General features: G+C 39.1%; 7 protein-coding genes and 1 pseudogene across 11 annotated transcripts; 5 read left to right on the top strand and 3 right to left on the bottom strand.

The window, feature by feature from the left end:
- The first annotated feature begins 139 nt into the window (after positions 1-139).
- GIP1 (GBF-interacting protein 1) lies at positions 140-3460 on the top strand. The gene is made up of 9 exons (NM_112163.6): positions 140-389; positions 846-889; positions 1008-1074; positions 1155-1281; positions 1363-1616; positions 1746-1986; positions 2117-2279; positions 2427-2834; positions 2910-3460. Exons 1-9 carry the CDS (start codon positions 212-214, stop codon positions 3129-3131), a joined length of 1704 nt encoding a protein of 567 aa, NP_187929.4. The 5' UTR covers positions 140-211; the 3' UTR covers positions 3132-3460.
- Positions 3461-3714: 254 nt separating this feature from the next.
- On the top strand, positions 3715-6743 carry ABCG26 (ABC-2 type transporter family protein; the record flags this gene model as incomplete). Its single annotated transcript, NM_112162.3, has 9 exons — positions 3715-3912; positions 3992-4281; positions 4347-4502; positions 4635-4818; positions 4905-5186; positions 5258-5542; positions 5626-5910; positions 5986-6093; positions 6181-6743. 9 exons carry the CDS (start codon positions 3715-3717, stop codon positions 6448-6450), a joined length of 2058 nt encoding a protein of 685 aa, NP_187928.2. The 3' UTR covers positions 6451-6743.
- AT3G13210 (crooked neck protein, putative / cell cycle protein) lies at positions 6572-9518 on the bottom strand. Its single transcript, NM_112161.3, has 8 exons — positions 9216-9518; positions 8362-9110; positions 8045-8110; positions 7813-7957; positions 7505-7723; positions 7212-7410; positions 6928-7123; positions 6572-6838 (listed from the first exon to the last, which is right to left on the bottom strand). Exons 1-8 carry the CDS (start codon positions 9495-9497, stop codon positions 6721-6723), a joined length of 1974 nt encoding a protein of 657 aa, NP_187927.1. The 5' UTR covers positions 9498-9518; the 3' UTR covers positions 6572-6720.
- Positions 9519-9731: 213 nt separating this feature from the next.
- On the top strand, positions 9732-10136 carry AT3G13205 (annotated as a pseudogene). The gene has a single exon.
- A 108-nt stretch (positions 10137-10244) lies between these two features.
- EMB2769 (Cwf15 / Cwc15 cell cycle control family protein) lies at positions 10245-12318 on the bottom strand. Its single transcript, NM_112160.4, has 7 exons — positions 12049-12318; positions 11564-11670; positions 11454-11495; positions 11272-11359; positions 10899-10998; positions 10658-10758; positions 10245-10565 (listed from the first exon to the last, which is right to left on the bottom strand). The coding sequence occupies exons 1-7, from the start codon at positions 12177-12179 to the stop codon at positions 10442-10444; spliced, it is 693 nt and encodes a 230-aa protein (NP_566447.1). The 5' UTR covers positions 12180-12318; the 3' UTR covers positions 10245-10441.
- A 91-nt stretch (positions 12319-12409) lies between these two features.
- Positions 12410-14279, bottom strand: AT3G13190 (WEB family protein (DUF827)). Of its 4 annotated transcripts, none has more exons than NM_202572.2 (4): positions 14154-14279; positions 13831-14013; positions 13578-13683; positions 12410-13474 (listed from the first exon to the last, which is right to left on the bottom strand). In NM_202572.2, the coding sequence occupies exons 3-4, from the start codon at positions 13665-13667 to the stop codon at positions 12614-12616; spliced, it is 951 nt and encodes a 316-aa protein (NP_974301.1). In that variant the 5' UTR covers positions 13668-13683; positions 13831-14013; positions 14154-14279; the 3' UTR covers positions 12410-12613. The 4 variants fall into 4 exon arrangements, with proteins under 4 accessions (NP_974301.1, NP_001319537.1, NP_187925.1 ...); NM_112159.3 differs by having other exon boundaries at positions 12431-13474; positions 13578-13678; positions 14154-14246; NM_001338036.1 differs by having other exon boundaries at positions 13578-14013.
- Positions 14280-14301: 22 nt separating this feature from the next.
- Positions 14302-18468, top strand: AT3G13180 (NOL1/NOP2/sun family protein / antitermination NusB domain-containing protein). Its single transcript, NM_112158.5, has 17 exons — positions 14302-14566; positions 14682-14744; positions 14963-15117; positions 15245-15358; positions 15470-15535; positions 15739-15822; positions 15918-16004; positions 16236-16327; positions 16414-16474; positions 16603-16662; positions 16766-16826; positions 16978-17085; positions 17217-17335; positions 17418-17489; positions 17597-17682; positions 17792-17888; positions 17961-18468. The coding sequence occupies exons 1-17, from the start codon at positions 14452-14454 to the stop codon at positions 18090-18092; spliced, it is 1572 nt and encodes a 523-aa protein (NP_187924.2). The 5' UTR covers positions 14302-14451; the 3' UTR covers positions 18093-18468.
- A 135-nt stretch (positions 18469-18603) lies between these two features.
- Positions 18604-19343, top strand: AT3G13175 (uncharacterized protein). The gene has a single exon (NM_112157.3). The coding sequence runs from the start codon at positions 18838-18840 to the stop codon at positions 19156-19158; it is 321 nt and encodes a 106-aa protein (NP_566446.1). The 5' UTR covers positions 18604-18837; the 3' UTR covers positions 19159-19343.
- The last annotated feature ends 93 nt before the right edge of the window (positions 19344-19436 follow it).

Here is a 19436-nt window from a genome sequence, read left to right as displayed (position 1 = left end):
GTAGATTGTACGGAAATAAATAATAGTACTCAATCAAATAATGAGGAGGAAATTGATAAACAGTGACGTCAGCGTATAAATATACGTAGAGAGAGACATTAAGCGGTAGATTGTACGGAAATAAATAATAGTACTATATACGAAGTCTTTATGTTCAACCCATATTTCCTCTCTCCTCCTCCCTCCGCTTCTCTTTCTCTCTGTAACCAACATGAGCAGGATCAGCGGCGATGGCGGCTCTAGGGTTTCTATTCCGGCTGATCTGCTTCAAACCATTCAAAACATCAGAGAGGTTACCGGTAAACAACATTCCGACGAGGATATCTTCTCTGTCTTTAAGGAGTGTTTCAGTGATCCACATGAGACCACTCAGAAGCTTCTCTATTTAGGTTGTTTTACTGAGAAAGCTTCAGCATTTGTTTTTGTTTTAGTGTTTTTACTTCCTTTTTGTTGTATTGAGCGTGTGCTTCTCCTAGGGTTTTGTTTTGGATTTTGCTATTTAATGCCCTTTGTCGATTTTGGTCTTGTCTTAGAATCTGTGTGTTATGCTTAGAATCTTATGTTTTGTTTATTTAGATTTCTAATTGGTATAATATGTCTGGGGATGTTCAAATAAGGAATCTTTTTTACTGAAATGGAATATGTAGAATTTGGGTTCATGACTAAGAAACTGTCGTTTTAAATCTTTACCAATCTAGCTGGAATGTGGAAAGGGAATTTCTGTTTAGCTTTGATTGAGATTGGGCATCTGGGTTAAGTTTTGATTCTGTCTACTGTTTCAAGATCAACATAATCATGTACTTTGATAGCAGACATGTACTCATATATTATTACTGATCTTTCAGATACATTTCATGAGGTGAGAAGCAAACGGGAGAGAAAGAAAGAGGTAGCTTTCCTATGTTCTTTTGAATCCTTACTTTGCATTTTAAGTGTGGTCTTGAGTTCTCTGTTTAGCTTACATCATCTCGTTTCTCTTATGCCTTTATGTGTATTACCTGTTGTAGAATTTAGTGCCAAATACACAAGGAAGGGGCCGGACTGGACGGAAGAACTTTGCTTCAAGTTACACAGGTCATTGTGGTTTATGTTCTTTTACTTCTAAACTTGTGTTCTATATTTCCTTCCTTGATTCAAGCTCTTTGTTGATTCAGATGCCAGTAATGGAAGAAGTGCAGCTTTTAAAAAGCAGAGTGGAGCTAATCACATAATAGGAGGTTCTGGAACTGCTTCGTCTGCTCCTAACAATGCAAGAAACGACACAAAACCTTCTTCCATAATGTATCCATACTTTTAATTCTGTCTATGTCTTTAATTCCCTCTTTGGATATGGGCTTCCTAACGCATTCTATTCTTTTTCAGGGCCCCGAACCCTATAAGTCTTCCAAGTGGAATCAGTAACCAGAAAATTCAAGATGCTATCATATCCCCTGTGGACAAGGTGGACACAGAGGAACAGCCTCTCTCCAAGGCTACTTCTTCTTCTAAGGATGTTGTTGAGCCGGATAAGTCTAAAGAAAGTAGTGTATCAGTGGCTGTATCAGATTCTGTTGTAGAAAACGATACTCAATATGCTGTAGTTGAAACTTTTCAGATCCCACAACAGTCCGAGCGAGGTATAAATTATACCATATAATTACTTGCCTGCTAATGTTGCTTTAAGTGCATTCTGTATTCTGTTAAGTTGTTCCTGAGTTTGATTACAGCCTCTTATGTGATTCGACGTATGGCTTTATTTGGAACAGTCATTAAGAGTGAGGTTGCAGCCAGTAAATGCAAGAATGAGTCGCTTCTCAAGTCGGATGTTGGTGAACGGCCGCACGTAACATTTCCTGTCCACATTCAGGTTGCCAAAATGCTGGAAAATGGTCTGACATTTGGGAGCTTCGATTCTAATTTTGTGAGAGAGGCATCTTCTGACAAGTTTACTATTGGGTGTGATGACTCCAATATTGAGTCTTCTCATGGGACAGCCGCATCAGCTAGGTTGGTGACTAATAGCTACTTTGAGTAAATCTTACAGTGTTACTTGCTTCAATATTCTCATGAATTGATCTAGAGTCTCAGATGAATGAGTTTCTGATATGAATACCTTTATATGAAACTTGGTTTGCAGGAAAGATATATCAACTTTTTCTCAGGATAAGAATCATGAGATTTCAAATTCAGCAGCTCAGAACGAGTTAACATTGCAGCCAGATCAAACTGTTCTCCCTGAAGAAGGTTCAGAAGGAGATAAAGTAAAGAACGAGGTTTTACCAATCACAGACACTCATCAGGTTGGTTATTATCAAGAAGCCCCACACAATGTCTTTTTAGTCTTGTGCATTCATTGTCAGCATCAGGCCAACCGCGTGGTTTTTCTAGCCAGGAAATATGAACACAATGCTTAATCACTGTCTTTTATATTTTGTTGATAATTGCAGGCTGCAAAGTGTGATGCTCCACCTATCTCCTATCCTGATCAGTATTCCTTAGCAGCCGCTCAACAGGCAATGCACCTTTATAGGCAACAATACTCTCTTAACTATTTCCCTTATGGTCCATATTTCCCCCCTTATTATATGCCGCAACCATACATTCACCAGTACTTGAGCCCAAATGGGTTCCAACAACAGTCTTACTTACCACCCGGAGATGATGCTCCAGCACCTCCAGGGGCTGAACTACCTCTCACTCACATCAAACCCGGAAGCGACATTGGAAACTCTCCACCTACCACGATTCCATTCTCATATACTTCATACGCCTTCAACCACATCCCATCAGCAGCCACCATAAATGCTACTCACAAGGAAGAAAAGAAGGAAAACATGTACACAACTGGACCACTGGTTAGTTTTTCTCTGACTCTCCCCACTGTCATTGCATGTTATGCTATAGTTTTTTAACACGGCTCCATGTAGCAGAGTCTAGCCAATCTGCAGGCCAGTCCCATGTACAACTTATCCCTTCAAGGTCAGCCTATAGCTTTCCCAACCATGCAGGCTGGGATCCGTGGGTTATATCAACAAACACAGCCAATACTGGCGCCTCTATCTATATCTGCGAGGACTGAACCCATAGGACCATCGCACGTAACTAATCAGCAACCTCAAGCTGCACGAACAAATCTGGGAAACAACTACTAGGTCAAGGAGTATTACTAGAAAGATGCATATTCAGATTGGTACGAGATGTTTAAGTCTGGAATTTTGAGTGATTTTGTGTACATACTTAGGATACATCACCCCCCAAGAAGAAGATTAGTATTTGGCAAGGGGACAAGAGAATTGGTGCCTTTTGTTTTTTCAATTTTTGTGAGTGCCACAAACCGCTTTGATCTCGTTTATCTGTAATTCTTCCGAATCTTACAATATAATCAAGTGATCAGTTTATATGAGCAAGTGGACATTTATTCTCGTACGTTGTGATCGTCAATGAGCAAGCCAAGTCGATAAATGTAAATGATTTTAGTACCATATAAAGTATATTGAAATTAATATAGTTTCATTTGCTCCTTGTTCAAGTCAACAAATGCATTCAATTTAATACAAAAACATTGAAAGAATGTGGTCTACCAAACTAACACCCTGATAAACAGAGAGAAAAAGAGAACACAAAAAGCAAGAAAGTTTCAGGTTTGACACAGTTGATCCACACACTTCTTCCGTTATATAACACAAGCCTACATTCATAACAATTTTCTTGTGGAACAAGAATAAGAAAGATAACATGGAGATCAGAAGATCAACAGAAGAAGTTGAAGAGAATCATGTAATGCAGATTACAGGAAGCAATGGCATAGTTCACAACATGGAGTTCATGCCACAAGCTTACCTCAGAAACCAATACTCATCCGAGATTGACATTGATGAAGAGTTCGTTTCCACTTATCCTCTCGAAGATGCCCCTCTTCCCATCTTTCTCAAGGTTCAACTTTCTCTTTTGCTTTCGATTTTCCTTCATTAAGACAAAGCTTATTGGTTTCGCCTCTTTTATTTATATGCAGTTTGAAGATGTGGAGTATAAGGTGAGAAACAGTCATGCTAGCTCAGCAAACCTGGTGAAAACAATGGTGTCAAAGGTGGTAACACATACAAATCCGGATCCAGATGGATACAAGCACATTTTGAAAGGCATAACAGGAAGCACAGGTCCTGGCGAAATCCTTGCGCTAATGGGGCCTTCGGGTAGTGGCAAAACAACTCTTCTGAAGATAATGGGAGGAAGATTGACAGATAATGTCAAGGGGAAGCTTACCTATAATGACATTCCTTACAGTCCATCTGTTAAGAGGAGGTGAGTTGGATATTTTCTCCTACCTGAATCATACTATTATGTGCTGATCTTTCCCTGTTTTCCAGAATTGGCTTTGTGACGCAAGACGATGTTCTGTTGCCACAACTTACTGTGGAAGAGACCTTGGCATTTGCTGCGTTTTTAAGACTTCCAAGTAGCATGAGCAAGGAACAAAAATACGCCAAAATAGAGATGATCATCAAAGAGCTCGGCCTCGAAAGGTACACTTCTTGAATATTTCCAGCTTATAGTGAGACCTAGCTCGTAGACTTTCTTCAAGCATGTTCTTGGTGATGTCCAGACACATTTCTTGTAAACACTAAACTAAGATTTATTGAAAAACACAATGAAAGATGCCGTCGGACAAGAGTTGGAGGAGGTTTTGTCAAGGGAATATCAGGTGGAGAAAGAAAAAGAGCAAGTATAGCTTATGAGATTCTCGTAGATCCTTCTCTGTTGCTTCTAGACGAGCCAACTTCTGGACTTGACTCCACTTCTGCCACCAAACTTCTTCATATTCTTCAAGGAGTAGCTAAGGTATCAGTTTCTAGTTACATGCAAATAGATTACTAACAAAGTTCTTGAAAGATACAGTAGAATAAGATTCAGTTTGTCTTTTTCAGGCAGGCAGGACCGTTATAACGACAATTCACCAACCATCAAGCAGAATGTTTCACATGTTTGACAAGCTCTTACTGATATCAGAAGGACACCCTGCCTTTTACGGCAAAGCCAGAGAATCTATGGAGTATTTCTCATCTTTGAGAATCTTACCTGAGATTGCAATGAACCCAGCAGAGTTCTTGCTAGACTTGGCAACCGGACAAGTTTCAGACATTAGTCTACCCGACGAACTATTGGCTGCCAAAACTGCACAGCCTGATTCTGAGGAAGTTTTACTCAAAGTAAGGATCACATTAAGTCATAGCCTATTCTACTGTTCATGGGACTCAATTCTAGTGTTCATGGTTTGCAGTACTTGAAACAAAGGTACAAGACAGACTTGGAGCCAAAAGAGAAGGAAGAAAATCATAGAAATAGAAAGGCCCCAGAGCATCTTCAAATAGCAATCCAAGTGAAGAAGGACTGGACTCTTTCATGGTGGGATCAGTTCTTGATTCTTTCAAGAAGAACATTCAGAGAGCGGCGTAGAGATTACTTTGATAAGCTAAGGCTAGTTCAATCACTTGGTGTGGCCGTCGTGTTGGGTCTTCTCTGGTGGAAGTCAAAGACAGATACAGAGGCTCACCTTAGAGACCAAGTAACGAAACTACATATATATATTTTGTGACTATACCAAGGTTATAAGCCTCCTATATATTTATCTGGTAAGCTTGTGTGCAGGTTGGTTTGATGTTCTATATCTGCATCTTCTGGACATCGTCATCACTCTTTGGAGCAGTATACGTGTTCCCCTTCGAGAAGATCTACCTGGTGAAAGAAAGAAAAGCAGAAATGTACAGACTTAGTGTGTATTACGTATGCAGTACACTATGTGATATGGTGGCACACGTTTTGTACCCGACATTCTTCATGATCATTGTCTACTTCATGGCTGAGTTCAATAGGAACATCCCCTGCTTCCTTTTCACCGTGTTGACAATACTACTGATAGCCATCACTAGCCAAGTAAGCAGAGAAAATATCGACAACTCTTATCTCTTTCGAACGTAAAACATGTTTTGTTTTCCAATGTAACTGCAGGGTGCAGGAGAGTTCTTAGGAGCTTCAGTATTGAGCATTAAGAGAGCTGGTATGATCGCCTCTTTGGTACTAATGCTGTTTCTACTAACCGGAGGTTACTATGTCCAGGTACCACAAAACTTATGATTTGGATGGATTACTGTTTCCAATGAATCATAACAAAAAGTGACGCACGCTTTTGAACTTGAAATGCAGCACATACCAAAATTCATGCAGTGGTTGAAGTACTTGTCATTCATGCACTACGGCTTCAGGCTACTTTTGAAAGTTCAATACTCAGCTGACCAACTTTTCGAATGTGGGAGCAAAGGCGGCTGCAGGACACTGCAAAGCTCATCGTCCTTTGACACGATAAACTTGAATGGCGGCTTACAAGAACTGTGGGTTCTGCTTGCCATGGCATTCGGCTACCGTCTCTGTGCATACTTTTGCCTTCGCAAGAAAATAAGCATTTGCCATCTTTGATAACAAGATCGAAACAAGAAAATGACCAAAGAAGTTCATATAGCTATCTCCACTATTTCCAATTTTGAAAGATGAATAAGAGCTAAGCAGGAATCTGGGATATAAAGCATTAAAGCCATATGCATAAGCTTTTTATATAAATCTAATGTATAACTAAATCTACAAATATCATTAATATCAACACCGCAAGCGACATAATCACCTATGTAAGTACATTATGCTATTTTTTAAGCTGGAAGAGTATTGCATAACAACATTATGTTAACCACACTAGACGCATTCCCCAGCTTTAACCTTCTGCTTCTTCCATTTATGAGCAGCTTCAAGAATCTTAAGACTCGTTGTCTCTGATTCTTCGGGGAACAAATAATCAGTGTATTCTTCATACCTGCCAAAACATTCAAATAATACTTTCACATTTCGATTCTCACATTCCAAAGATAACAAATCAGGAAATTATATGTATGCAATGCGTACTCTGTACAGCCATCTTCTCTACTGCTCAGCTTTCTCTTCTTGACCTTCTTCGGGAGCTTCGATTGAACGACTCTAACATCCCCGAGCTTACCAAAGCCCGTCTCCATGTTAAGCCAATCCTCCAAAAGCATAGCACGCTCTTCTTTCAGCTCTGGTGTGGAGTCTTTGTTGTATGTGTTGGCTCTGTCGAATATCTCTGAGAAAAAGAAAGGAAATACAGAACAGTTAAAACTTGTCACAAGGAATCGTCAAGACGCACAATAAATATAGCAGTAGCTTCGAACCTCTGGCGCGTTTGATGCCATCTTTTTTGCGTTCAATAGCATCTTCTTCTTCCTCGTCTTCTTTGTGTTCCGCAGCAGACGCTTCAAACTTTGCAAAGTCAACCCACACCTTGCAATGCTTTGTACGGTCCAAGAGTCTCTCATATAAAGCCCGTGTCCTCTCTAATTCCCCTTCTGATATCTCAAAATCAATGTACGTCTGCCACAAAAAATATAGAGAATTTAATGATCAATCGGTTCAAAAGTCTGAGAAATCTTCACTTCTTTGGATGCATTAGACTGAAAAAATTTACCTTCCATAGCAGCTCGGGCATGTCTAGAGCAGGCTGAGATATTGCAAGTTCAAAGATAGCTCTAGTTCGCTCTGTTTCAGCAAGAGACATCTCGAACTCAGCATATTTTCTCCAAGCATAGCAATTCCCAGGAGACCATTCAAGATACCGCTCATATAATTTTCTACACCTATCTATATTTCTCAACTGGAGTTCGATCTCAATGTATTTCTTGAATATCTATTTTGCTTGAAAGAAAAAATAACCGCGGTAAGTAAAACATGAGCAATAATGTAAACAATTTCCAGATTAACCGTTGTCAGGCTTACCTTATCTTTTGGAGCTTTCCCAATCGCATTTCCTAATATCTGCCGTGCACCCGTGAGATTCAATTGCCTGATTTCATGTTGTGCAGCGAGCAACCATATTTTGGCAAAAGAAAATTTGGAGTGGGGGATAAGCTTGAGGCATGCTCTGTAAAGTTTGGTAAGACAAATGAAAACAGTTAGTCTAATCCGCCGCGAGTGAAAAGAAGATGAATGGAAAGAGTTTCAGAATTACCTGTAAACATCTCGTGTGCTCTCCACATCTTCAGTTACCATCTCTGCAAAAAAAGCATAATTAATCCTACAATTAGTCACATCAGTGTCAGTCGTTGAGAAAACCACAGAACCATGTATGCTACAGATGACAAAAGCTTTCCACAGAATGCAAGTGACCTTAATGTGATAAAAGATCAACAAAGATAATAGAACTAATACCTGCCTAAGACAGTTCAGTAACACGAATCTAAGCTTAACCTTTTTATGCAAACCATGATCAACATAAGAAGTTACTACCGAAATCTATAAAAAGGATATGGATAGAAAAAAACTCACCAGAGATATATGTATCTTTGCCAGTATCGTTTCTCTTGGGCTTCGGGAGGTGGAACATTAGCAACAGCCCTCTCATAGATTTCTCTTATCCTATCTTTGTTCCCAACAGTCTCTTCTAACCTAACGAAATCGAACCACGAATCATAGTTCAAAGGGTTCTTCCTCACTTCATCTTCATACTGACACCTCCTCTTCCCAATAATGGCATCCTCAATCCCTTCCTTATCCCCATTCTGTTTCTCAAACGCCACAAACTTGCTGTACAAATTTTCAGCTCTTCCTTTAGGAATCTGATCAAGAGCAAACTTGTATTGTTCTTCAAATTCAGCGAACGCCACAAAGAGAATCTCAGCTTCTTCATCGTCTGCAAGCTCCTTCTTGGCGCGTTCGAACACTTTCATAGCAAGCTCAACTTGACCATGCTTCATCTCAAACTTTGCATATCGAATATAAGCAGAAACCTTCGGATGACAAAGAACAAATCTCTCGTATATCGATCTAGCACATTCGATTTCATTATACTTAAGTTCGAATTTAATAAAGCAGAGCCAAGCTTGTTGATCAGGTGAACAATGAATCCAACGCTCGAGTATCTGTCTAGCGCCGGCAATATTACCAAGTTTCTCTTCCATGTGAATAAACTTGTACCAAAGCTGGTCCACTCGAGGGAGGAGCGAAACAGCACGATCCCAAACGTTCCTCGCTTCGTTGACAGACTTGTTCTTCATCTCAAAATCGGCGTACTTGACCTAGAGCGTGTGGTTCCGGTAATTTTCTCCTTCTAAGGCTCGTTCCCACACGCTTCGAGCACGCTCCAAATCCATCTGCGACTCTTCCCACTGCGCATATCTGACCCAAACTTGGGTGTTCAATCTCGCACGGCGAATCTGGTCTTCGAACTCCTTCCGACGTCGGAGTCTGTAGTCGGAAAGCTCAGCTGAGTCAGTGATTGTCTGATTAGGCGGACGGAACTCAGCCTCTTGCCTCTCTCGCGCTTCTCTAAGTATCTGCTCGGCGGTGATTTGGATTGGCGCCGGAGTCTTGTTTTTGACCTGGGTCATCCGTGGAAGCTTCAATTCTGCATCCTTGCGGGTCATGTACCCTAGGTTACGATCGGAATCTTTGCCGGAGGCCATGAAATCGCGTTTTGATTTTGGAAAAGAGGGAAGAAAAAGGATTTTGAACACAGCGTGACATACGCATTAAATATAATGTTGTTAATGGGCCTCAAAGGCCCAAAACTTAATACAAAAATTATGGAAACTTGGATTATCCATGTCTTGTGATATGATGATTAAGCTGCATTCCTCTTTTTCCTTAACCTTAACGTGATTTATTAACTTGGTATTTATTGATTTTGAACTTGATACAGCTCTTCAGCTTTTAACAGATGGAGGTCAAGTTATTGAACGATAAGGGTGAGAGAGATATGTATGAGAATTTCGTAGAGCGATACGCTATCAATATCATCACAGCTACTGAGAAGCTTGACAAGGTCATAATATGAAACCGAGTACGTCTTCCACTTCAAGAAACTATCTGCAACGGTCAAAGACATGGTCCCAAACATTGAGAGATTCGCAGAAACATACATAGATGGATTCCTACTGTGGAACATCGAGGTGCGCTACAATGGCTTCTACTTCAAGCTCTGCTTCTGCTGTCGCTGAGTGTGTTCAGAACTTTTTCACTTCCATGGGTGCTCTGAAGCTCAACATGGTTGCTGTTGATTAGGTGTATCCATTATTGTCTGATCCCCGGCGTCTCTTAATAAAACTCGAAGACTTGCTTCAAACATGTGATTGGTGAAGTTTTGATGATGTTCAGACACATACTTGTACTTGTAAGATGCAAGTTCACACAGCTGTTTCGAATTTTGAAGTCTCATTGTGTTAGTGATGAATAAGAGATAATCAGGAATCTGTGAGATATTACATTAAAATCAAATGCATAAGTTTTTGATATAAAGCTTAAAAACATTTGTTGTTTGAGTACAGAGACATCGTAATTCCAGACAGAATAAAAGCTTTTAGTCATAATCATCATACAAAGAAGTAGCAATAACACTCTTGACAAACAATCACTTCATGTATCTATGCAGGAATTTTCTGTGGAAGTCATTCCTGATTGTATCATTGATGAAGCGCTTAGGAGCTTTCATTTCACCACGTGCCTGGTTTTTGAATACAACATCATCATCCCACCTGAAAAGAGACGAGTAATTTTCAGTATCTGCTTCCAACAATTAATATAATCCCAAGATTCACGAAGAAACAAGATTTCAAAAGCTGCTAACCTCCTTTTGACGCTAAAAGACGTTGGAGTATTAAGCAATGGGTTTCCTTTGAGAAGTTCCTCTTCCTTAGCGTTTAGCTCTTCCATCTGCTGCTCTTTTTCCTGCATGATACATATATGTTACCAAACATTAGTACAGTCACAAGAGAAATCTTTGTTATGTCAATATGTTTTAAAAAACCTATCCTAGTCATTTCTAATAGCAATCTGAGCAGAAACATCCCAGACAATAGCAATATTACCTTCCTGAGCCTCTCTTCCACTCTTTCTTTCTTTATCTGGTCGAGTTCCGCCATAAGAGCTTCAGTGTCGTCCTCATCATCATCGTCACTTTCGTCATCACTAACAAAGATAAATAGATTGTAAGATACCTTTGAAGGAACTAGAGTATTGAAGTCAACAAAAACTCGACAAGAGAATGGAACGCCAGTAGTTAAACATTTTCCCCAATATCAATTGTATTTTTCCCAAACTATGGTCTAGATGAAAAGCAATGAGGTACAGTTAGGCTTATGTATCAGCCCCCAACCTTGACAGTCTTAGCCAAATTTAAAGCACAACATATAAAAAACTGCAAAGAAGAAGAAAAGAATGGAAGAGATGAAGAAAAGGTACCTATCATCGTCACTTTTGATATCAACATCAGAATCATCAGCATCTACACTGCGAGGAATAATCCGCTCTTCAGGATCCCTTTTCGAGTCTAAATAGAGGGTATAAAGGTTAGAAAACACACGATCAAACTATCTAATGTGACACAAATAACGATCATAAATAAATAAATGAATTTCTCTAACCTTCCAGTAAAAGCTGACTTCCTCTTCTGCGATCTCTATCATCTAATGATAGAAAAAAAAAACTCATTAGTCCAAATCATAATGAAAAGGCTTGAAATTTATTATCTTACCATTGTATGATTTGTCTTTTGATGAGAAATGTCTCCTCTCACGCTCTTCAAGCTCATCACGAAGATTTATCTTCTGGAGTTCCTCTTGAGTGTGTTGCCCTTCCCTCCTGCCAAAACAACAATAAGTAGGAGACGTACGTGAGTATAGAGAATCCAATAAACAACGAGACATATGTGCTTAAATAGAAACCAGTATCTTTCAAATATCAAGCACAAATAAGTCCCTAGAAACTATTGATCCTCAAAAACTACAACAAGAAAACCGGTAAGAAATAAACAGGCCACAATACTACCGATTTCAGCAACCTAAAGACAACGTACACAGGCCTTTTCTGAATCACCGTATGTCAAAATCCCTAGCACGCTATTGCAATTAACCCTAGATTCTGGACAATATCATCAATCTCAGCTAAAGTTTCGATCGAATTCACAGGTAGTCTAATTCGCGTCGGATTAAAGGAAGAGAACCAGTTTCGAAATCTTACCTTGGCTTTAAAGTTGTGTGAGCGGCGACATCACGGGACGAATACTTCTGAGATGGACCAAAGATCCGAGCACCACCTTGCTCGTTACCTCCCTTAGCTGGAGCCCAGGTTGGTCGTGCTGCAGTCGTCATCTTCAGAAAACAAAAGCCCTAATTTCCGATCGGAGAGCGAATCAACCAAGATCGAGATAAGGACGACGAGAACTCTCAGGCGTGTTACGAGAGAGAGAGAGAACAAAGTGAAAAATAAAAAAACAAGCCTTTTATTTATATTTACGTCTTTTTACTAACCGACCTTAATTATCTTTTCTTTTATTAATCACTGGCATTTTTCACTTTTAGCTCTGTAAATTTCCAAATCTCCAAATCATCAAATTGTTTTTGTTTAGTTATCCGATTGCTGAATGCTGATAGTGAATGTGTTTACATATACATTCAAAACCACAAATGGTCGCACTACAATCTTATTAAATCTTCCAACTTTGAACACAACCAACAAAGTGACACTTCTTCTAGTTATTGAAGTTCTACAGATTTTCACAATTACAACTCTGACCAAGATTCTTCTAACACTTGACCAGGCAACCTTCTTTTGACGATGATCTTGGTTTTGACTTGAGCACTTCCTTGGTAGATTTGGCACACATTTTGGATTCTGCCAAGATCCTACTCGCTGCTTTACGCCGTCGTTTCAGCTCAACATCCACCACAATTGTAGCTTCTTGAGCCATCTCAGCTTTCTTCAAAGCATCTTGTGTTGCAGCTTTTATATCTTCAATTTCTCTCTCACTCATCTCTAATGTCTTGAGTGTTTCATCTCTGCAAGCTCTTAAAGCTTCTGTCTCAGTTAATTCTTCAGCAGCACTTTCTTTCACCACAGCTAATGATCTGAAATCAGATTCTAAAACTGCAACATTTAGCCGTTCCCTGGCGTGTTCCTCTGCATCTTTTGCTTCTTGAGCTTCAAAAACAGCAATCTTGAGCTCTTCTTCTAACAACGAGAGTTGGGTTTTTGCATCTTTTGTTTCCTTCTTCAGATCTTCAATGGCTTGATGATCCCTCTCTCTTTGCTCAATCTCTTTAAGCTCTGAATGTGCTTTCTCCACGTTTTGAAGCTCGAGCTTAAGAGACTCCATTAACATACACAGCTCACTCTCCTCTTCAGCTACTCTATGAATCGATTCCTTAGCAACACCTAGCTCTGAAGTCACAACTCTTACACTACTACTCAAATCTAAATCTTTCTCATCATTAATCATGTTCCGCTTAATTCCCAACTCCTGACTGAGTTGCTCAACCGTTTTCTTAGCTTCCTCCAGTTCTAACAAAGCCTCAATCTTGGTCTTCACAGCATTCTTTATCTTTTCTTTCAACTTGTTAACCTCTTTATTCCAGAGACAGAGATTTGTCTCCTCCACCAACACTCCCTGCAACAATAACCAAATTTTCAGAAAATATTGCAGTATTATATCACACCAAGGAACACACACAATGTTACAGAGGGTGAAAGAAACACAAAAGGCACAATACCTCTTCTTGTCCTTTGTTGAGATGTTTTCCTCCAGAAATACCAGCGTCAAAGAGCTTCACCGCATCTCTAACGGTATGAAAAGTAGCCATTCACTCGTAAACTTTACTAAACAAAAAAGATTTGGTTGTCTCTTAAGAATACAGACAAAGGAAGGGACGAAATAAAAACACTGATCCCTTTGTTTGTCAATGGGAAGAAGAACTTTAAGAAGTAGCAATGCCCTGAAGAGAAAGTAAAGAAACATAGTTGTACCTTAAGAACACTGTAATGGAAGGAGGAAAGAGGGCAGCTTCGTCTCTAATGTACAATCATGCTCACGTGTCACGTTCGTGTAAGAAAGAGGTCACGGGTACCTCTATACTTTTCTTTTTTTACTTTATCTCTGTCATTGCACGTGAATTGCCTATTCTGAACCACATGACTTCCTAGTTAATCCTACAGCAGCACAGTGAAAGTTTTAGTCTTTTCAAACTTAGAACACGTTTCAATAAAAGATTGCCTTTTTGATAGTTGATATATGTAAATTTGCATTAACATTGTGATATTTTGACAAAATGAGTAGAATAAACACTTACTAATCGGAAAATGGAGAAGAGAGACCCGATCAGCAACAGCCGCCTGCAACAAGGGTTACCAAATTAGGAAAACTGGGGAAGAAGAGGACTTTTAGATAATTACGTTTTTGCCTTTGCGTTAAATGTAAAAAAAAAGGAAAAAAAAAAGTAGACGGGCCGAAATTGAACTAAATTGAGATCTGCAAAGTATGGGCTTTTAGGCCCATTAAACCAACACTCTTGGCGGAAAAGAGTGTTTTCTTCTGAAAGTACGATAAGAGTTCCCAGGTTTGGCTCTAGCTCCAGCAGTGGAGCATCCATGGCGCAATTGCTCTCATTTCGCGTTTATCTGTCTGCTGAAACGCAGAAAGCTTCTCCAGGGTCGTTTAAGCGAACCCAAAAGACTCGAAAACCATTTTCGCCTGATAGAAGAGGTGAATAGTTCTCTACTGTTTTTGGTTTCTTTAAAAAAATAGAAAAATAATGGCAGTATCGACGTTGTTTGCCTGGTTCTGTCTTCAATCTCTCGGAAAATTTCCTATTTTTCAGGTCCGGTGGCTCCGTCGCGGAAATCTCAGAATCTGAATTTGGAAGTTTCTCCACATAGAGCTGGTAGAGTAAATCCATTGATTTAGTTACCACTAGCTTGAGTAGTGATAGTGTTACACTGAATATCTAGGTTGACATAGAGTCGTTGCGTTTAATGAGTACTTAGAAAATTATTATTAATGAGTACAAAGAGTCTTTTGAAGTCTTTGCATCAATATTGTTAAGTGCAATTGAATTGTCCCAATATCTTATAACAGTTTTTGTTTGTGGAGCCTATACAGTATCTGCAGTCAGATTGATGAGAATTGAGTACGGTGGTGCTTTTGCTGATCTTTTGAATGAGAAAGGAAAAGGGTCTGGGAGCAATGAGATGAGTTATGTTGAAAGGACTATCGGTTTTCGGACTCGCGATTTGGATGACCGAGATCTTAGACTGGTTAGTGGTCCCATTCTTATCTTGTTCTAGAACATTTAGTTTAAATCTTGGAGACTGATGATAACTACTCTAAAGTACTTCTTACAATCTGTTATCTCCTAAAAGTCAGTTATTTGCAAACAATTAGGTTACAGATGTTGTTGGAGGAACAATACGGTGGAGGAGGTATCTTGATCATTTGATTGGTTCCCTTTGCCACAACGAAAGAACATTTCGAAATATGGAACCTCTTCTATTGCAGGTATCAACTCCCTTGTGAATTTTGTTTCTCGCTGTCAGACTTTGCAGACTACAAGCAATGTGGTCAAACTTATCGCTCCTCTCAAACCTTAAACCTTGTTTTCTTTTGTAGATTCTCCGCATTGGTGTATATGAGATCATTAAGCGTGATATGCCGCCATATGCTGTTGTTGATGAGGTATAAGTAGCACTGGTTTCTATGTGTATTTGTTTCTCAGTTTACTCTACAAATGGTTACAAAAGTAGATTTGGTCATTGAAATGAGCGCCAAATAGCCTTAATCATATTCTGCATGATTTCTTCCTACTAACTTAGTGAGGTCAAAGATTTTTCTGATATTCGTTATTACTTTATCTTTATTGTTTACTTGCTCATTATCAGAACGTAAGGCTTGCAAAGGTTGCCCTCAGACCTGGTGCTGGAGATTTTGTCAATGGGATTCTTCGTAAACTAGTCTCTCTTAAGGTTTCTCTTTCTTAAACTTTTTTCCATTTTTCTTTTTAGTTGTACTTAATCAAACAAACTTAAGCTTCTATGAATTCTGACGTAGGGATCTGCAGGAAAAAGATGCCCTTCCATTACCCAAAGTGGAAGGGGATGATCGTGCACAGGCACGTGCACTTGCTACTCTTCATTCACATCCCGTTGTAAGTTTGTATAGCTACAGCCTCATCTTTCCATGCTGTTTTAATTCGAAGCTAGAGCTAGTTGGTGGTATGAAATCGATACTTTGAACTTGTGAAGCTCCTAGATTACTTGGTTTTAGCTATGAGGATATCTATGTAGTGCTGAACAACTATGTATTGCTGAACAACTGCGATAAGGCTTCATTCCTGTTTGATGAAAGAAACTCTCATTTTGTTTCCTTTCCTTCCTAGTGGATGGTTAGACGATGGGTAAAGTATCTTGGGTTGGATGAAGCCACAAAGCTAATGATATGGAATAACAATGATCCTGGATTTAGCTTAAGGTTTATCTCCATAACATTTTGTATTCACAGAAGGAAAGATAAGTTATTAGCTGTCAGACAGATAATACTATTTCTAATAATATCAGGGCCAATACGGGAAGGGACATTACAAGAGCAGACCTTGTGGAGCGTCTAAACAGTTTAAAGGTTTTTTTCGTTTAATGTTTCTCGTTCTTTATTCAGTTGAAATCATCGTGTTTGTGTAAAACCAGGCACATGATTGTTTCTTATAATGCTTAGTTTCTTACTTCAATTATGGCTTTCCTATGCTGCAGGTTCCACACGAGCTATCCTTACATTTGGAGGAATTTGTCCGCATCAAAACAGGCTTGCAGGTGTTGTAATGTAACCGTGAATTGTCCTCTTGTTGGCAATTTTCTTATCCTAGTTTTTTTACTGATAAGTTTCATAATTGATCATGGGCCTTTTCTTTAACAGACCGTTGTGCAAGCTGGTTTACTCAAAGAAGGCATCTGTTCTGTTCAGGACGAGAGTGCAGGTCAGTTTGGTCTTGTAATTATTTGGACTGCTCCTGAGAAAAGATACAGTCTCCTCTTCATTAATTTTTCATGCTGTTAACAGATTTAAGTTTATCCAAAATCCTTTTGTTCTTTTGATATCTAAATATCTCCCCACATCTGGTACTGCAGGACTAATAGTCTCAGTGGTGAAACCTCAGCCAGGCGAGAGGATAATGGATGCATGTGCTGCTCCTGGAGGAAAGACCCTATTCATGGCATCTTGCTTGAAAGGCCAAGGTAATATTACAAAGACCCCTTATTTTCCTCTATTGTACATTAATGTTGAATTAAATTATCTATTTTGAGAAACTTTTCTACTATACTTGACTGATTCCATCCTCAAACTGGCAAACTCGAATCGATTATAGGTATGATATATGCTATGGATGTGAATGAAGGACGGCTAAGAATTCTTGGTGAGACAGCAAAATCACACCAAGTTGATGGACTTATCACAACCATTCATTCTGATCTTCGTGTCTTTGCTGTAAGTTAACATTATTTGAGTATCTGAAGTTTCCAAGTTTGTAAGCTACTCACATGCTTCCTTCCAACTTAATGTGTTTTAGGAAACCAATGAAGTACAATATGACAAAGTTTTGCTTGATGCCCCGTGTTCTGGACTCGGCGTCCTCTCCAAGGTTAACATGAGAAAAGTTTATCTAACTGTTTCGCCAGCAAGATTTAACATTGCTAGTTGAATTGACCTGATCTGATTAACCTGTTCCCATTAATCTGTATTTTGTAGAGAGCGGATTTGCGCTGGAACCGTAAACTTGAGGACATGTTAGAGCTCACTAAACTGCAGGATGAGCTTCTTGATTCTGCCTCCAAGTATGCACTCTGTACATACATTTTGATGAGTCATTTGATTAATTCTGAAACACTAATATGCGACTTATCTGATACTTTTATCTGTGACACTCTTGATTGAATCTCAAAGACTGGTGAAGCACGGTGGGGTGTTGGTATACAGTACTTGCTCCATAGACCCCGAGGAAAATGAAGGAAGGGTCGAAGCATTTCTCTTAAGACATCCTGTAAGAATCTTTATAATCCATTTGCTTTCCTTCAGATGTTGATATTAACAAATAGTCTCTCTGCTTTCACAGGAATTCACCATAGATCCAGTAACCAGTTTTGTACCGTCGAGTTTTGTAACCTCACAAGGCTTCTTTTTATCAAACCCAGTGAAACACTCACTAGATGGAGCATTTGCAGCTCGTCTGGTTCGAGCCTTGTGACGTTAAAAGCAAGCTGTATTTGTCTCTGCTGAGAGTTTGGATGCAATTAGACGAAGAGGATAAATGAAAACACCTTCTCTTTTATTCGTAGAGTTGGGTTTTATGAGAGAAGTGTAAACTTGTAGAGATGCTGCTAATTGTATGTTGATATGTTTAAAGAAAATGCCTCGCCGTTTTGCCAGAGCTAGAAAGTAGAAACGGCGGCTCGTGTAAGTTCTAACAAAAGAGTAGTCGTCTGTTAGCAACCCAAATCGGGCTTTTAAAGGCCCATATTTTGGTCGGCCTGAATCCAAAGTTAAAAATTCAATCATGCAAAACGGACAACATTATAACTGAATTGAAAATATCTCTCTTATCATTATTTTAGCTTTGTACGATTTACTATTTATGTCAGAAAATGTTTCATTCTTTGACTTTTACGACAACTTTACAAAAAAAAAAATGTTCATACAAGTCACAGAACAAAGTAACATAAAAATCTTAAAAATATATTATCATTTTCGTTAGAAGAAAAACAGTATAATTTTCAAACGCGTTTAAAAACAAAATAACTTGAGATTTTGACGTTATCCTTGTCACAGAGAATCTTTCCTATTTCTTTACGTATAGACACTCAGAGGAAAGACAGAGAGAGAGTTAGCATTGTACTATCTCTCTTTTAGATATATCTCTATCTCTCTTCACTCCATCTTTCTCGTGTTAACACAACAGTCACAGACTCACAGATCTTTGTCGGTGATCGGAGATGGAGTTCCGGGAGAAGCTTTTGAAGTTCAAGTTGCAAATCGTGTTTGCCTTTGTTTTATCTCTCCTCACCGTAGCTCTCGTCGCTTATTCTCCCGGTTTCCTCACCGTTCTATCTTACTTCTGGCCACTTTTTCTCTCCACGGCTCTCTTTCTCGCTGCCGTTTTCTTCTTCGCACGCACCTCCGATCTCCCGGTTTCGTCTACCATCATCCCAGGCGAAGGCGCAGGCTTAAAAGTGGCGGCGGAAGGGATTCTTGACTATGTCGTCGGCGGACAACACGAAGACATTCTCTTTGATAGCTTCACCAAACTTGACTAAGTATGAGACCTCTCTGTTCTTAATTCCTTAAGTATTTCCGTTAATTAGTTGTTCCTTTTTTAATACTAGAGAAAATAAAATTACAAAATGTAATATTTTCACGAGGAATAAAATCTTGCTTAAGTTTATGCTTCTATATTACTTATTTTAATCTTATGTTTCTGTTTAGGCGCGAGGCTTCTTTTCTTTAGGTATCTCTCATTAGTTTATACGTTACAAGATTACACATTGCATTGATATATGATTTTACTTTCAAAAAAAATTTAAATGTTGAACGA

This window comes from Arabidopsis thaliana, chromosome 3 (assembly GCF_000001735.4).
Source record: "Arabidopsis thaliana chromosome 3, partial sequence".
Taxonomy (NCBI): domain Eukaryota; kingdom Viridiplantae; phylum Streptophyta; class Magnoliopsida; order Brassicales; family Brassicaceae; genus Arabidopsis; species Arabidopsis thaliana.
Note: the sequence above shows the minus strand (reverse complement) of the source record. Positions and strands in the feature narration are given on the sequence as shown.

Bases quoted from the DNA above. Each gene is read 5' to 3' on its own strand.
- AT3G13180 (NM_112158.5), top strand. From the start codon at position 14,452: ATGGCGCAATTGCTCTCATTTCGCGTTTATCTGTCTGCTGAAACGCAG. The intron at 15,118-15,244 runs GTTAGTGGTCCC...GCAAACAATTAG, and splicing joins ATGACCGAGATCTTAGACTG to GTTACAGATGTTGTTGGAGG. The intron at 15,823-15,917 runs GTTTCTCTTTCT...AGGGATCTGCAG, and splicing joins GTAAACTAGTCTCTCTTAAG to GAAAAAGATGCCCTTCCATT.
- GIP1 (NM_112163.6), top strand. From the start codon at position 212: ATGAGCAGGATCAGCGGCGATGGCGGCTCTAGGGTTTCTATTCCGGCT. The intron at 890-1,007 runs GTAGCTTTCCTA...TACCTGTTGTAG, and splicing joins AACGGGAGAGAAAGAAAGAG to AATTTAGTGCCAAATACACA. The intron at 1,282-1,362 runs GTATCCATACTT...ATTCTTTTTCAG, and splicing joins ACAAAACCTTCTTCCATAAT to GGCCCCGAACCCTATAAGTC.
- AT3G13210 (NM_112161.3), bottom strand. From the start codon at position 9,497: ATGGCCTCCGGCAAAGATTCCGATCGTAACCTAGGGTACATGACCCGC. The intron at 7,411-7,504 runs GTAAATTTTTTC...TTTTTGTGGCAG, and splicing joins TGCCCGAGCTGCTATGGAAG to ACGTACATTGATTTTGAGAT. The intron at 7,124-7,211 runs GTTCGAAGCTAC...TCTTTTTCTCAG, and splicing joins TGGCATCAAACGCGCCAGAG to AGATATTCGACAGAGCCAAC.
- EMB2769 (NM_112160.4), bottom strand. From the start codon at position 12,179: ATGACGACTGCAGCACGACCAACCTGGGCTCCAGCTAAGGGAGGTAAC. The intron at 11,360-11,453 runs GTTAGAGAAATT...CCCTCTATTTAG, and splicing joins AAGTCAGCTTTTACTGGAAG to ACTCGAAAAGGGATCCTGAA. The intron at 10,999-11,271 runs GTACCTTTTCTT...TATCTTTGTTAG, and splicing joins ATCAAAAGTGACGATGATAG to TGATGACGAAAGTGACGATG.
- AT3G13190 (NM_001338036.1), bottom strand. From the start codon at position 13,667: ATGGCTACTTTTCATACCGTTAGAGATGCGGTGAAGCTCTTTGACGCT. The intron at 13,475-13,577 runs GTATTGTGCCTT...TTATTGTTGCAG, and splicing joins TCAACAAAGGACAAGAAGAG to GGAGTGTTGGTGGAGGAGAC.
- AT3G13175 (NM_112157.3), top strand. From the start codon at position 18,838: ATGGAGTTCCGGGAGAAGCTTTTGAAGTTCAAGTTGCAAATCGTGTTT.